This window comes from Carettochelys insculpta, chromosome 5 (genome assembly GCF_033958435.1).
Source record: "Carettochelys insculpta isolate YL-2023 chromosome 5, ASM3395843v1, whole genome shotgun sequence".
Lineage (NCBI taxonomy): Eukaryota > Metazoa > Chordata > Testudines > Carettochelyidae > Carettochelys > Carettochelys insculpta.
This window is the reverse complement of record NC_134141.1, coordinates 49036138-49052982: the sequence shown is the minus strand read 5'-3', so window position 1 is coordinate 49052982 and position 16845 is coordinate 49036138. Positions and strand designations below refer to the sequence as shown.

The following is a 16845-nucleotide window of genomic DNA, read 5'->3' as shown; positions in this document are numbered from 1 at the left end:
ACTCGTGAAATTAGCTAGTTTGACATTCTTAACAAGTCAGGATTTTAAGTCAGTAAGTTTTCTATAGTACTGCGCTGGCAAAAACAGGACAAGGCAAATGAGAGAACTTCAGTAGATTCCACAGGTTGGGTAAGTATCCAAAAATTCAAATATTAATACAAACCAACTGAGTCTGCAGAACTGGGTTACAGCTCTAGCAAAAACATACACAGTCTTTCAAAACATCTAATACTGCTTCTGGTCTGGCTGGAAATACCTCAAGATTATTCACCCTTGCAGCATTAAATTGCTTCCAGCCAGAACTAGGAAGTATAGTTATTTAAAAAAAATTAAAACAGCAAAGTTTTCCTCAACTAGGTTTGGTTCAGATCCTGCTCAAGCTTGTAATTTTATCCAAGCCAGATCATCTAACCCTATATAAGGGATTTTGGTCAAAGAGAACAGCATTTGCCATCAGGCACCACAGTAACCATGGAATATTTTATTTGTTCGGAGTCTCAAACAGTGTCCCTTCCAATTACCAGAGTATTCTACTGCAGTGTTTCTTAAACTTTGAGACCCTGGAACACCAAACAATAATTTTTTTATGCTGAACACCTATGAAAGCCGTCTTAAAAATATTATCAAACCAAAAAAAAAAATTAAAAACCACAAACAGCACCGTATACAGCAAAAACAAAACGAAGTAATTTATTCAGGTAGCCTAGCAATGAAGTACTAACATTGTACCTGGTTTTAAAAACAGACAATATGTACCATCAGTGTATTCTTCCAAATGCTTGCCGTACAGCTGCAAATTGTTCACTGAACACCAGTGTTCCACGAAACATAGTTTAACACTGCACTAGTGTTTTTATTTTCTGCTCTCCAATAAAAAGTATGTCCCACAAAGTTAGTATGTCTGTGACTTGTTGAAAGAGTCTTCTTTTTGTTCCTTCAGCTTTATTTTAAAACATCCATTCAAAACAATGGTCTACATCAGAAAGTTCTCAAACTTCATTGAACTGCAACCCCTTCCTAACAATAAAAATTACCACGTCTCCAAGGTGGGGTATTGAAGTCAGACAACCTGAGCCCCACCACAAGAGGAAGATGTGGCGGGGAGCAAAGCAGAAGCCCAAGGAATTCAGCCCTGGACAAGAGGCTTGTAACTTGAGACACTGCCCAGGGCTGAAGCTGAAGTTGGAGCCCCACCACCAGTGGCTGTAACCCTTGGACAGTGAGGGCTCGAGCTTCACCCCCGGGCCCCAGCAAGTCTAGATCAGCCATGGTGACCCCATTAGTCCTGGAGAAATTGTGCAATTGTTGCATTTGGACCCGCAGTAAGATCGCAGAATTCTCCCAGAACTAACACCATATGTGACCCCCAACCCATAGTCTGAGAACTTCTGGCCTACATCCCTTCTTTCAAACAATCCTTACGGGTAATTATAAACAGACACACCTTCTTCCTCAATGCTTTGAATTGAGATTTACCCTAATATATATTCCAACTCCTCAGTTATATTTAAATAATAAAATCAATGTGTTACTAGGAAGGTATTAACTTGCTGTAACTTCCTCTCTCTTTTGTGCCATAACAATTATGGCAGAAGACTCTCCTACCTGATACATTCAGTTTTATCAACTGTATTGCAAGGCTTAGGATGAAAGTCCTAAAACTGAGCTAAGCTGCATTTGTGGATCTCCCTGCTTGAGGTGAGAAACCCCGATGGCTCCCCTAACACACGTGCTTTCTCCCAGCTAGGAGCAGAGGCAAAAATCCCCAAGCAGCTGCCCTCCCACTACACATACACACTCACTACCACCTCAGAGCACAGAGAAAAGAAGCTGGGGGGCTGAGGGTGAGCTCCCAGTGGAGAGCTATATGAAGCTGAGAGTCCTGGCTGTAAAGTCCCCAGTGTGCTCCTCTTCAGCTTGTGGAAGTGCTCCTGGTAAGAAAACACATCACAGAAGGAGGCCATCTGCTACCCCCGTACTTAATCTGGTTGCTATAAGTGTACCCAGCAAAGGTTGCCATAAAACTAATGTCAACACAGCTAAAGCAAATGTTTCTTGAGTATAAATACATGACCCTTAAATATAAACAATTACAGGGACTATAGACATTAAATCACCATCCATTTGGTTTAAAAAACAGAAGACTATTTCTTTGACGGTCCACTGGAAGAAGATATTTGAGATACGAAGATACAGACAGGAGAAATAGTGACCTTACTAAAACTCTCGAATGACTCAAAATTACCTTATTGTTCTAGTGAAAGAACAATGTCGGAAAATTTAAAAAGCCTAAGCATTTTTTGAGAAAAACCCCAGAAGAAATTCTAGATTTTTTTTTAATTTCTGACTCTCAGTTAGCAAATACACATGTATTAAAGTACACGCATCCCTCATTTAACAAGTACTTTACTTACAAGTACTCGCTAAAATGCAGGACACACACACCTATCTTTGTTCACTACATGAGTGAACTTCTCCCACGTATATGAGTAAGCCACAAGGTCCCTGACCGGGGGCGGAGAGAGCCACAGACCTTCCTCCCTTCCCTCAGACATGCAGCTTTCTGACAGCCCTGCAGCTGGGGGAAAAGAGGGAGAAGGCTCTTAGCCTGGTTCGTCCCCTGCACTGGTGGGAATGTGAAAATGACCAGCCATGAGCTGATCAGTTTCCAGGTCCCACAAGCTATGGGGAGATTGGAACCAGCCTGCCCCTGGTTCCCACCTTCTTCCAGTCTGGGAGCCAGGAACCTGAACAGCCCTGGTGGTTCCTGGCTCCTCTCCGCTTGCAGGAAAATTCAAGTTATGCAGGGGTTGTGGGAACAACCTCGGGTAACTCAAGGGTTTACTGTATTAGTCCCTCCCACAGACCTCGCTGTCAGCCAGGTTTTAACACCCCCCCCGACCAAAGGTCCCAAACTGCCCCCAGCCTTAGAGCCCCAAACTACCCTCAGCCTTAGACTGCACTTGCAGCCCCAAACTGCCCCAGGTTTACAACCTCCAACAGCCCCAAACTGCCCCCAACTTTACATGCTGCAGAAGCTCCAAACCGCCCCAAGCCTTAGACTCTCCCTGCAGCCCCAAACTGCCCCCAGGCTTAGACTCTCCCCTCCCATTGCATCTCTAAACGGCCCCAGCCTTAGACTCTCCTTCTCCTCCTCCCTGCAGCTTATTCACCAGGGTTGTTAGGCTGGTGGCTCCCCCAGCCCTCTTGCTCCCAGCAGGTAACAGTCGTTAAAACCAATTAACTCAAGTGTTAAGGTTTCAGCACCTAGGCATAAGGTAATTGCTACCCCTAGTGACAGAGATAGCTCCTGGAGATGGCAGCTCTCTCTATTGATAGATATCTGCCTGAGGCAGCAGTGTTAAGAAACTGCAAATGGCTTCTTTTACAACCACCTGCAGCTGGGAACTGCCCGGCGGGCAACCTTAAACAAATCTAATGGGATTCATATTTGGGTCCTCACCCATAGGTTGGGATCCCTGCTCCACACACATACACTACATCCTATTTCTGGTGCCAAACTATTCAAATACATCAGAGAAGTACCTAACTCAACTGGTTCATGTCCAGTTACAAGCACTTGGAATGAACTGGAGACTTATACAATGTATTCTAATGGGAATTTAGTGTTACTCTTGTGAGGGTTCGCCTATGAGCAGAATTTGGGAATCAATTGTATTCGTACAGCGAGGGATGAGTGTATGGGAATATTATTGATAGGGCCATATCAGAAAATTAAAAAGGGAATTTCTGACTGGCACATCCTTTCACAGACACAGTACTAACACAAGAGTTATGTACTAACGGGATTTCATGCCAGAGAAACTAAATTTACAGACAGAACGTCTAGTAGGTGTTGGGGGATGATGCAGGAAATTCCTTACATATTTTTGGTGGGAATGCCAAAAGGTGGTAAAATTTTAGAAGCAAATAGTTATACAACTTTAAATGATTACAGGTCATTACCTCCCTCTTGAGCCTTCAATATTACATTTGCATGTCCCAAATGAGAAAGCATATATTTCAGAAAAACAATTCATGAAGCAATTTACTAGTAGCAGACTGACTGGCAAGTGTTCGCTGCTAGAAAAGAAAGTACCTAGTTTAAAAACCCATGACAGAATTTGTATTTATCATGGAAAAACTAAACACAACAGACCTAATAAGGAAATTATATTTTCCAGTACATTACCCTGCATCATTTCTTACAACTTCTCAGCAAATAAAAATTAAACTCCTAATTTCATCCTTATTTCATGTACTAAACAGTATGGCTATGGCTACAGAAGAAGCACCTGTCAGACGTTTCTGTCAGAAGAGATTTTCCAACAAAACATCTGTTGACAGAACATGACCATGCACTAAAGCAGATCAAAAGAGTCATCTGCTATGTCGACAAAGTGGCTGGACTGCCTGGCCGCTCTTGCGACAAAACAGCCAACCAGAAGCACAGCAGACAAGACTGCCCAGAATCCTGGAAGCCCTGTCTGTTGACAGAAGATCCCACCCCTGTAGCCAGACAGAATCCCCCTGCTCTACACCATCTTGCCTGTTCTACTCCATCTTGCCTCTCTTGGTGCTCCGGAGCACAAAGGGCCAAAGAAACAGCCCAGTCTGGAATGCCTGAGAGCACAGATGGGCTAATCTCAAGCACAGTGTCTGATGCCTCAGAGCACAGACAGACTGCCTCATCATGACCCTGAGCGGACCGAAACCAGACAACAAAAGACAAACGGGCTAACAGACGGCCAGGGCCTCGGGCTGCCCTTGGCTAGTACCGGTGATTGATACGCCTACACATCGTCCCAGAAGAGGAATCTTCTGCCCATAAGAAAGGAATGTCTAAATTATCTCCACCTCGCAGGTATAGATTAAGCCCTTGAAACTCCCTGTGAGAACTAGTTCCACAAGATGATCTAACATAACTGGCATCGTTAAGATAAGGAAGAGTGTACATGACCCAATGGGTATAGAGTAGGGCCCGGCAATCCCCTCTAATTGAGCTCCAATTACCTCTACCTGCCGGTCAGGAAGGTCTTTGCCTCCCGAGGTCCCAGGGGATGCCCTCCTCATACTTCTTCTTCCCGAGGGATTGAGTGAGAGACGCTGGCCACGCCACATTGGGTAATGCAGGGGTGAGAATAAGATCTGCTATGTGTTTTGCTTTTGCGCACATTTAATAATAGATCTATGAATTAAAAGTACTTTTTGTTATATGCCAGCTGCTTGTAACCTAAGAAATAACATATAAGCCTTGTAACCGTAAAAGTTAAGTTTTGCATATCAAATAAATAGTAACTGTTTAAGTTTTAACCTGACTCTCCCTGTTACTGTGCAAACCCAATGCAAACAAAAAGAACCCAGACGGTTTTCAGCTGCTTTAGTGTGGTCGTTGGTGAGGCGTACTGAGAGCTGAGCACTGAGCCATGCCGCCTCCACAGGGCAGACTCTTGGGGCACCTGTCAGCCACCCCTGGCTGCCCGCTGCAAAGAGACTTCTCGTCCTAAGCAGTCAAAGACTCGGGTGAAGGAGGCTCTCAGTACAACCTTCGGGGCACCCGTCAGCCTCTCTGGCTGCCCACTGCGAAGGGACTTTCGTTCTAGCAGTTAAAGACTCGGGTGGTAAAACCTTGGGACATCCGTCAGCCACCCCTGGCTGCCCGCTGCCAAGGGACTGTCTGTCCTAGCAGTTAAAGACTTGGATGAAATAAGGGCACACGTAGTACCTCACCCCCGGCCATCGGCTAACAACCCCCCACCCAGAGCATCCACAAAGCTTTTTTGTTGGCAGACTCTGTCAATAAAGGCCCTCACTCTCATCCGGGAGAGGCAGAAGGTCGTCAGTGGAAGTGCTGAGATTTCTTGACAGACTGACGCCTAAAGGCATTTTGTGTGTGGACAATGGTGAGTTTTGTCGATCAAACTCTAGTTTTGTCAAAAAACTCGCTAATGTAGCCAAAGCCTAAGTATAGAGCAAGCATGTCTAGATATTTCTCCCAACGCTGAAGTGCAGTATTATTTATCTCATTTCAAAGAATAGGATTCTTTGATATTCTGATTTATATAAAATGTTGCTTTAAAAGTTTGGGGACATATTGTATTAATGAAACATTTTCAGGGGGGTGAGAGAGAGAGTTGAAGACTGAAGAAGAAGAAGAGTTGAAGAAGAGTTACAAAGAGGGCTCACAGTCTCTTTTTTATGCACACTACTTTATGGTTGGTTATTTTAATGTGCTGACATAGCTCTGAGGTTGCTTGCATACATTGAACTAGTAAAAGATAGTGCCCCTTTCCTCACATTTGTCTTGTTTCTTTAAAACAAGAAAACGTGAACCTTGGCCTAAGCCGAGCTTTTTCCTAAGTTAGACTGTTCCTAACATTTTCTCTTCTGGACTTCTCTTTCTCTGCCCTTGCATCCCTCTGAAAACCACACAAGCCTTCTCCACCTGAGTTGGTACTAATGAAACCCACCTTGTCTGGCTGTCAGGTGACATGAGGCTCTCTCCAAACAGAAACCTTGTTACAATATCTTAGGTTGTAGTTTTATGTTGTAATATAAATTTATTTTTCTTTAAATTAAAATTTGAGGACAGAATATACGTACTTGGCTACTACAAGCAAAATTGGTATTGTAGGAAGTGAGCCTGAGACACAGGCCCTTGTATTGTAGGACTGGTAGGAGGCAGGAGATGCTCACAGAATCTGTCAAGAATAGAGATGATATTGCAAAAAGTATACATCTCTACGCAATTAAACTTTTAAGTGTTTTTCTCAGAAACCGTGAATTAAAAGAAATCTTGTAATGTGACATTATGTAATCTTTATAGCTACTCTTACAGTTCAGTTTATGATTCAGTTGAACAGTTAACATATGTTGTGTTGAAAAGTTAGTTTGGCTTAATTGAGTGTGAAGGCTAACTTTTGACTGAATTTATCTTTTCTTTATACAACAAAGTCAAGTCATTCTAGTTAAATACACGAAAGTAGAGAAAAAGAATGTTAACACATTAAGTTGGCAAAAGCAAGGAAAAATCAGTTAAAGAAGCCACTTCATGCTGAAATAAATGCTTAACAGATGAGCTGTTAATGAACCGCCCAAAACAATTTTAAACAGGACAAGGATCAGTGACCTACAGTTATGGGAGACAATGTTTAGGAGCTTTATAGAAAAAGTTTTTAAACAGTAAGAACAATCAGAAACCAGAAGCCAGAGATCTAAGTTCTGTGGTGTTCATAGCTCTACAAAGGTTTCTCAGTAAGTTTTTTTTTTCCCCCCAAGGGGAGAACACCACATAGTAATATTAAGACCAGAAGGGACGACTAGGTCACCTAGTCTGACTTCCAGTATACTGCAGCAAATCATTTTGCCCAGATACCTCATATTAAGCCTCAAAGACTTTAGACGGACTAAAGCATTTCAGTCCTCGTGGGCCTAACTCTGTGTTATAGGAAGAGAACAGGAGGGGCCCAATGCCACCAATGTTTGAAGTCTGTGCAATGGCAATGTACTGATTAGATGACATAGGCTTAAATGATCCCTGCAGACAAATCATTTGACATATAACAGAGGAAGGTAAAAAGAAAAGCCACCCAAAGCCCTGATGGCAAGAGAGACAAGCTTATTCAAAGCTCCTTTCAAGCCCCTGAGAACTTATTTGTCATCTTTACTTCACTGGTTGCCAGTTTGCCGAGCGTCTGTATAACTGATGACAACTGTAGTATCTTTCAACAGCTGGTTTCAGCGAACAGCACCTTAACTGCTGACTGGGTAATAAATCTAGGAACCAAAGGACTCTGTGTATGCAAGCAGAATTACGCTCAGCTTTGCAACGTCCAATTTTAGGTGCCTTCACCCTAGTAGAATCTCCTCGCAAAACTTTTTCATTTTGTATAAAATAAATGACTATTCACTGAAGCAGGGACTTGAGCCTGACTCTTCCATGTCCTAGGAGAGTTCCTTAAAAACTGCAATAGATGCTGTATCTATTCCCCCTCAACCACACCCAAGAGTAGTTCAGTATTTTGTACAAAGTGGCACTGCTTCAGTAGAAGGGAGAGGTCTGCTGCAAAATATCCAATAAGTAAAGTCAATTACGAAGTGGAAGACCTAGGTTTAAGCACCTGCTCCAAATCAGGCAGAATGGGGATTTGAATCTAGGTCTCCTGGTGTGTGACAACTATTTGGAGGAACACATTTAATGCTGCCTCCTTGGACTGGGGTTTGTGTTCTGGTAGGTGTGTTCTGAATCTAGTTCGGGGTTAGCAACCGGCACAGGTGCCAAGAGCGGCACACAAGCTGATTTTGATCAGCACGCGAGGCAGCAGCTCAGCCCTGCCCCTCCACACCTACGTAGATGGGAGCTTGCTCAAAGGCCTGCCACCTGCGGAATAAAAAAAGACCAGCACAGCAGAGCTCTGCATCTTACTTTCTAAAATCACTAATGGGCCTACTTACAACAGCTTCATTAATATATATATAAAAAAAATGTATCACCATCACTCAGACAGTACACAGAGGTCAAAAGGTCAAATTTAAGCACTCCGCCTTGGAAAGGTTGCTGACCCTGGCTCTCTCTGTCTATGACTCCTGCTGGGGTGTCGTCATAAACTAGGCACTGGATATTAGAGTTTAAGCAGCTGACTGCAGGCCCACTGGCAGAAACACGAGAATTTTGGCATCTACAGGGACAGGCACAATCTGATTATTTAAATATTGAATAGAGGTGCCTAAAGCAACAGCCATCTCAATGCTTTGTCGAGTTGGTCCAAGGATTTTAAGATATGGAAAGTATAGGAAAGGGTAGCCAGTCAAACTTGGGATCCCCTAATCCAACCAAATTACCCCAAAGCAACTCCTTGGAAAAGCAGTCTGACCTTAGTAAAATTGCAGTTGTCACCTATGCGGTAACCAGGTTAAATTACAACAGGTGACTATAAACAAACAACGCCAGAATGTAGGGACAAAATTAGACAGGCCAAGACACAAAAACTACAGGTTTAACCTCTCTCGTCCAGCTCCTTCAGGACCTGACTGGTGCCAGATGAGAGAATTTGCCAGACCACAGGAGACCAATATTGTCTTTTACATTACCAACACTTTTGCTGCTTACTGGGCACTTAGAAGACATCTGGGATAAATTAAAGCTAAATAACAGCACAGAATACTGAGAATCAGGATTGGTCGCTGTAAACAAACTTTACGGGACCATGGGATCTTGGCTACACCCATGGTAAGTGGTCATCCAGGTAACTAAAACCATACTGGATTATGGATTTTGTGAGATGAAAGAGTTCTGGATTAGAGGGATTCAACCTGTATATAGAGACATAAATGCTAACAAGAAAGCACAAGTCGATTAGAATCAAGGGGGAGACAAAAGATAGGGTAGGCCTGTTACTCAGTGAAGAAAGTGAAGCAAAGAAAATGTGGAAATGGCAGAGGCGCTTAACAACTTCTTTGTTTCGATTTTCACCAAGAAAGTTGGCAGTGACTGGACACTGACATACTGAATGCCTTTTAAAATTAAATAGGTTCAAGAACTAAAATAGGAAAAGCACAAGTTAAAATTCCTTAGACGAGTTAGATGTCTTCAAGCCACCAGGGCCTGGTGAAATGCATCCTAGAATATTCAAAGAGCTGACTGAGGAAATACTGAGCCATTAGTTATTATTTTTGAAAAATCATGGAAGATAAGAGATTCCAGAATATGTGAAAATGACAAATATAGTGCTCAGTTGTAAATAAAAAAAAGAGGGGTAGAAATAAATACAACCCAGGGAATTACAGCCAAATCTTAGTTTCTGTACTAGGAAAGACAACAGAGCAAATAATTAAGGAATCCAGTTGCAAACCTTTGGAAGACAGTAAGGTGAGAAATAACAGTATGAATTTGCAGAATAGATTATGTCAAACTAACCTAATAGCAAGCCTTGCGGATAAGGGGAAGTGGTAGATGCGATACCTAGACTTTGGGGAGGCATGTGATACACAGTCTCATATGACCGTCTCATAAACAAATTAAGGAAATATAACCTAAATGGAGCTTTTATAAGGTGGGCACATAAATGGCTGTCTGACCATTCCCAGAAACTAGTTCACATTCATGCTGGAAGGGCATAACAAGTGGGGCCCCACAGGACTCCATTTCTGGATCCAGTTCTGTTCAGTATCTTCATTAATGACTTAGATAATGGCACAGAAAGCTTATAAAGTTTGAAGACAATACCAAGATGAGAGTGATTGCAAGTGCTTTAGACAATAGGATTATAATTTAAAACGACCTGGACCAACTGGAGAAATGATCTGAAGTAAATAAGATGAAACTCAGAAATGCAAAGTATTCCAACTAGGAAGGAACTTAACACATTCAAAATGGGAATGACTACCTAGAAAGGAACACTGCAGCAAGGGATCTAGGGGTCATATGGACTACTAGCGAAATATGAGTCAACACTGTGATATTGTGGGGGATGGGGGGAGGGAGAAGAAATAAGTCCTGGGATGCATTAAGAGGAGTGTTGTAATCAGGGAATGAGAAGCGATTCTTCCAGTCCACTCCATGCTGATTAGGCCTCAACTGGATTATTGTGTCCATTCTGGGTGCCACACTTCAGAAAAGATGTGGACAAATTGTGGGAGCTTAGATACGATAGGAATTGATAACTATGATCATCTTATTGAGTGGTGTAAATATAACAAACAATAAGCTAATTATATCTGTCCAAACTGTTTAGAGTTCATTTTGAAACAAAAACATCATTGAAGGGAACTGTTTTATAGAATGTTTTTGCAACAGTACTAACATTGAGCCAACAGCTCAAAAGGCCTGCACACAAGTAAATTGTTAAAGAGCTTCTGACTTCAAACTATTCATGTGTTTAGAAAAAAGAATCATTTAAGTTAAATTGTTATTTATCTCAAATGACTATGCTGCAGGAGCCTGAAGCATTAGTAACAATGAAAAAACCAGGATTAACAAACAATGCATCTTCTTTCAGTGTAGCAAAATCCTGTCCTTTCTTTTGTTTGAAGCTTTAACTACTTTGTAGTCACTGGATTAGAAGACTTGAGCACTTGCATACTTTCCAGACATGCTGAGCCTAATGACAACTTCCTTTACAAAGCAATAGCCCCAGAGAGAATAAACAAGCTTAAATAGCAAGCCATCCTTTACATTGGGAGCCTAGTTACAAGAATATTGCAAACTAAATGAAATATTGTAAGCAGCATTTTACCTCTGTTAAGATAAACATCGCATTGGGCTTCTATAAACATACTGAGCTCACACACAATCACCATAGGTGACTTGCTTTATCTGACATAACTGCTGTGTAAAGGGGACTCTGAAAAAAGAATTTGAATACTGAGAAACTGTTTTCTGACATTATATTCTTTTACCTATCATTTTAACTGAATTCACAGAACCTCTATTTTCAAGTGAAATATTGAAGATATCATCTGGGGGATGCGGGGGAAAAGCACTTTCAAAGAATTCATAAAGTTACCAAGGGACTCTCAATTCATATTGCAAACAAACCCTTTACTTTTTAATTTCATACCAGGTAGTATTTGTGTGCTAAGGCTCTTAGTTTTGTAATTAATAAACATGTAAATTTCCATACAAATGACAATACTCAGTACTATTAACACCTTGCTCAAAAGTGCAGTGAATTTAAAAAGAGATCAGCTTTCCTGCAAACAACTGTAAACTGACTAAATAGGATTAATTCACCCTGCCTGTCAATCTGCCTTTTTCTCTCCATGAAGTTGCACTTCTATGCTATTTACAGCAGAAAAGATTATGAAGAAAAGCATTTGCGATGGAATTGCTATTAACAAAATCAGGAGTCTCCAGGGGGAAAAGTTTCAGTGGAAACTTCATTTACCTTTTGATTTAAAGACAAACTGAACTGCTATACAATTGCAATTGAAATTATAACAAAAAAAAAATCTGTATCATATACATGGAAAAAGCTTGCCATAGAAAATCTTCCTATTTAGTGAAACGTATTACTATCTATATTAAGATTAGCCAAATAACCCATATAGACTTCCACGAGCACTGTCTTGCTAAATCCCATTTATTAGACTGGGAGTAGCTAAATCCAATGTAACTTTAAGGTATATTTAAACACATTTATAATCTGCAGGATAATGATCTTAATAATGTTGTACTAAAAGAAATGTGTTTCCTCTTTATGAGTAGCACATGCAACTTTATAAAGTACAGTATGTGTAAAATCAGAGCACATTTAAGTTTTCATTTCTCTACAAGTAGATTTTTTCAACTGGGTAAAAAAATTGTTTCAATGTCCTATGGCTTTCCAAGGCACATAAATGAACAGCAATAGGTTCATTAAAATGTTCAGATCTTGCACGTAACATTAAATAGATAACATGTTTATGGTTTCCTCTTAAGTCTAATACGTTTTGTTTTTACCTGAAGTTACCACACTCTCTTCATGTTATTATTTATGTACTTTAGTATCTAATACAAAGGAAGGTAGAAGAAAAATGTGAGACATATATATGAGGTTTTTTTCATTAGACTAAATTCATATTCTAGAAATCTGACAAGCGGTTTGTGGTCCATCAGTTGTGGACAACTGTTTCCTTAGAATTTCTCACTAAGAATGTGTCATAATTTGAGTAAAGTTTGTTTAAACGCTAACCTATTACACAAAAAGTGTAGAAAACAAACACTGGTTAATATAATATTAAAACAAAAATAGAATAAAATAGTACAAATAGGAATGAAATGCATACCAATAGAAAGAATAGGATAATCTTAATTCTAATCGTATACATACTCAAAAACAACAAGAAGTCCTGTGGCACCATATAGACTAACAGATATTTTGGAGCATAAGCTTTCGTGGGCATAGACCCACAAGATGCATCTGATGAAGCAGGTCTTTGCCCACAAAAGCTTATGCTCCAAAATATCTGTTAGTCTATGTGGTGCCACAGGACTTGTTTTTTAAGATACCAACTAACTCAGCTACCTCTCTGATACATATACATACTACATTTTCAAATTAGTGTTTGTTTCAGCTAACCTTGCTGAAGAAAAAATAAATGTGGGGGCATCTCCCAGGGCTTTTAATTACAGTTGTTGATTTATTCTATTTTTAGGACCATTCAAGCATAACCACCTCATACTGCCAGCAAGGGCAACAACAATAAAACTAGTAATGTCAATACTATCTCAGAACAACAACAAAATTAAGATTGTGCATGCGTAGTTTGTCACCCAACGGGGTTTGGTTAGTATATTTTCTCTTGTGCTCAGTGCCTTTTGTCCCCACCAAAAGAAGGCCTTCCAGTACTAACTCCCAGCAGAGACAACTGCTATTCACAGGAAGAGATGCAGAGAACTTACATCTGAGACTGTTTGGCATGTCTTTGTTTTTGCAGTCAATTATGCATCGCCGTGTCACCAGCAAACGCTGTGTGACTACACCCCGGGAATAATCCTTAAGGGATCACCTATCAAAGGCATCCCCCAGGGAGTGAGGAGGAAAAGTTCCTCTGGCAGCACTTGAAGGGAAGGAGCGAGCTGGAAATGCCGGATAAATAAGTGATGAATATGCAGACTTGGGGAACAGGCAGCCAAATGTTTGGAGGATTTGGGGATTCATCTGGGCTTTTACTGTTAAAGCCATCAAGGTTTTTACAAGAGGAGAGAAACCCTCTCACCAAAAGCAACTGAAGTGGGTGAGGCCCTTCCATAGGTGCTGGCACTAGGCTTGAAGTGATTCCCATTGTACATAGGGTTTGCAGTTTGGTTCAACGCCTCTCCCCACGCCCACTACGCAAATAGCTCCAGCGCCCCGGGCAGTTTAGGGCTTTGCCTAGCGACCCTTTGTCCAAAGGCAGGCGGCCTGTCCTGCAGCGACGGGTGGGTACAACCCTCTACAAACCCTGCGCACGTCCTTCATGTGGGCGCCTAAGAGCAGACCCTGCCGCTTCGCCAAGCGGGAAAGAAAATGATGGGGGGGGGGGACCTCGCTGGAACACGACCGCCCATCGAAGGCACCCGGGGAACACGCGCCACCAGCTCAGCGCAGGGCGGTGCAACTTGTTAGCGCGACCGCTAGGGCCCGACTAAGGGAGCGAGAAAACCTGGAGAAAGGAGCCGCCAGGGGCAGCGCCCCGGAGATGCAGCTCGCTCAGCCAATGGCCTGCACCTCCCGGGGAGAGTAAGTGGGTCAGCGAGAGCGGCCCTTCCAACGTGCAACTGACCAACAAGCGCCTCCCCTCCGCAGCGCCGCTCGGACTCCTGCGGACACCACCGGGCTGTTCCCGCACGTCGGGGCGAGCCCGGCAAAGCCTCTTAGAGAGCCAGGAGGATTCCCTAGTTCTCGGCTCAGCGGCCCGAGGCCAGATCAGCTCCTCGCCGGACTGGCCAGTGACCAGGCGGCTCGCCGGGCAAAGCGCCCCCGGGAAGGGGGTGGGGGAGCTGCGGGAGGGAGCGGGCGCTTCTCCAGCGCAGGGTTTGGAGCGAGATCAAAGAGGGACTCCTGCTCCCCCCCCTCACACCACAAGCGAGGACGGAAAACCAGCCTCTGCCGGCCACGCAGCGGGCCGGGAGCAACCGGCGCCTGGATGGGGAAGCAGCGTATCCAGGCTGGGGAGCGCGGCCACCCCCGGGGCGCTCTCGCCACTGGCGTTGCTGGCCCAAGGAGACACCGGCCCGACTGGCAACGTCGCAGCAGCCGCAGCCGGCCCGCTCCGGAGCGGGATCAGATGTTAATGGGGCCGGTTTATTCAGCTCTCCAAACAACCGCGCTGCTCGGTGACCCGAGGCGGACGTTTCCTAGTCCCCCGCTCTCGGCGGCGCTGCCAGGTACGCTCAGGAAATAGGCCCCTCCAAGGCGCACACCCGGCGAAGGAGACTCAATTAAACCTCCATCCACGCCGTGCACCACGCTCCGCCCCCGCCCAGGCTCTGGCAACACAGCAGCTCCCAAAACAACACGCTAGTAGAGCCACTGGGACGGGGGGGGCGCCCCGGGCTCCCCATCGGGGCCTCCGCTTGCAACAACCCGCCCCCCTTTGCTGCCCCCCCCCAAACAGACTTCCCGCGGGCGCCCACTGCCGCCACAGCCCAGCCGCAGGGGGAGCGGGGATGTGTGGCAGGAAGGGGAAGGCTTCCCCCGGCACCACACGCCGCAGCGGGGTTCCAAGCCGCCCCCTCCAGCCCCGGGCTCCCGTGCAGGGCTAGCCCGGCCCCAGCCTCATCCCGCACGCTGAAGTACCCCGCAGCGCCGCTTACCTGCCGCGCGCAGGAGCAGGAGCGAGGACGCCGCCAGCAGGGCAAGCAGGGAGCTGGGCGCGCCCCGCCGCGGCGCTGGGGCCGGCCCGGTGCCGACCATGCTGCCCGCGGGGCTCCCTCGGCTTCGCCTGGCACAAAGAGTCCTCTGTAGCGCAGCCGCTGCCCCGCGCCTGGTGCGCGCCGGCCGGTCGGTCCCTGCGGGCTGCCGCGCTCCGCCGTTCGCCTCTGCTCCCCCAGCCGCGGGGGCGCCGCGCGCTCACTGCAACGGGCCGGCCCGGAGTGAGCCGCGAGCCCGCCCCGCCTCCTCCCCCGGCATCGCAGCGTCACTGGGGGCTCCCCGCGCGCAGGGCAGGGGGCGTGCAAAGCCCCGGCTCCGCGCGGGCAGCAAACGCCCTGCGTTCCCGCGCCCTCTGCCGGCGGCCCGGCACATGCCAGGCGGGGCGGGGGCCCGCCGCTTTCTGGCCGGTTCCTGCGACGGCTGGCTCAGGGGCGGGCCGGGAGTCCCTCTCCGGGGCTTGAGCGGGGGTGGAGAAAAGAGGGCGCACTTAGGAAACAGCTTAAGGATTTTCAGGGGACCAAACCTGTTTAAGCCACGCACCAAGCGAGTCCGGCAGGGGAAAAGTTCCGATCTCTGTCCAGGTACCAAAGAGAGAAAGAAGAGAAGAAAGAAACGGGAAGGCAGCAATAATGCACCGCTTGGTAAGAAGTGCCCCCCTTGCCCCATGCAGTGTGCGGCGATCTCACCCCATTCCTCTTCCCAGCGAAACGCCCGGGCTCCTTAGCTGTGTAGCAGACGCGAAAAAACCGAGAGGAGCAGGAGCATGCGATCCTGCCGTGAAAGCACAGGGGATGCTCTTTGCAGTGTACACAGTAAATCGTCTCATTTTACACGTGAAGGGCAGAAAACTAGTTGTTTGTTCCCTTAAAGCCGCAAGCCACTTTACCAGAAAAGAAATACAGTTCGTGATAATTATTGCACGGTGATATAGAAGCTAGAGGCCTGGTATATTATTTGCAACGGAAATAGACCTGCTAGATACTGATTCGATTTGTCTGATTAAGTAAAAGAGTAATAATGTGATGGTGACATCTCAAATTTTTATGAGGCTTTAAATATCTAAGATATTATAAATACATTTATTATTCTGTATGATGGGTATTATATGTAAAAGCCTGATGCTGATTAGGGCTGACCATACACCACTCTCATTAATTTCAACACCACCACAGAATCAGGGCTGTACATTGCTTTCAAAAATATTATGGCCCAAATTTTCTACCTACCATAAACAAAGGCAATCACATCAACCCAGTTGTGTGTGTCTTCATGGCCAATTACTTTCCTCTAAATTTTCCAGTTCCAATCTGAAGAGTTTTGTGGCACCTCATCATAGAAAAGGAATGAGACTGGAGTAGTCATAATTTCCTCTCTGATTACTGCTTAGATAATGCTAACACCAGTCAGCATGAGGCAAAGAGGTCAAGATTCTTGCAAGCACTATGGCACTTTTCTGAATAGGGATGCTTTCTTGAATTAGGCTGATTGAATGTAGTCCTGCCATCAATCA

At 44.8% G+C, this 16845-nt stretch overlaps 1 protein-coding gene across 1 annotated transcript in view; it reads right to left on the bottom strand.

The window, feature by feature from the left end:
* The window catches only part of ROR2 (receptor tyrosine kinase like orphan receptor 2), a 256388-nt gene extending 240773 nt beyond the window's left edge, over positions 1 to 15615 (bottom strand). Inside the window, exon 1 of the mRNA XM_074995043.1 lies at positions 15278 to 15615. Within this exon, the coding sequence (XP_074851144.1) occupies positions 15278 to 15377 (100 nt within the window). The 5' untranslated portion in view covers positions 15378 to 15615. The remainder of the gene's footprint in view (positions 1 to 15277) is intronic.
* Between the last annotated feature and the right edge of the window lie 1230 nt (positions 15616 to 16845).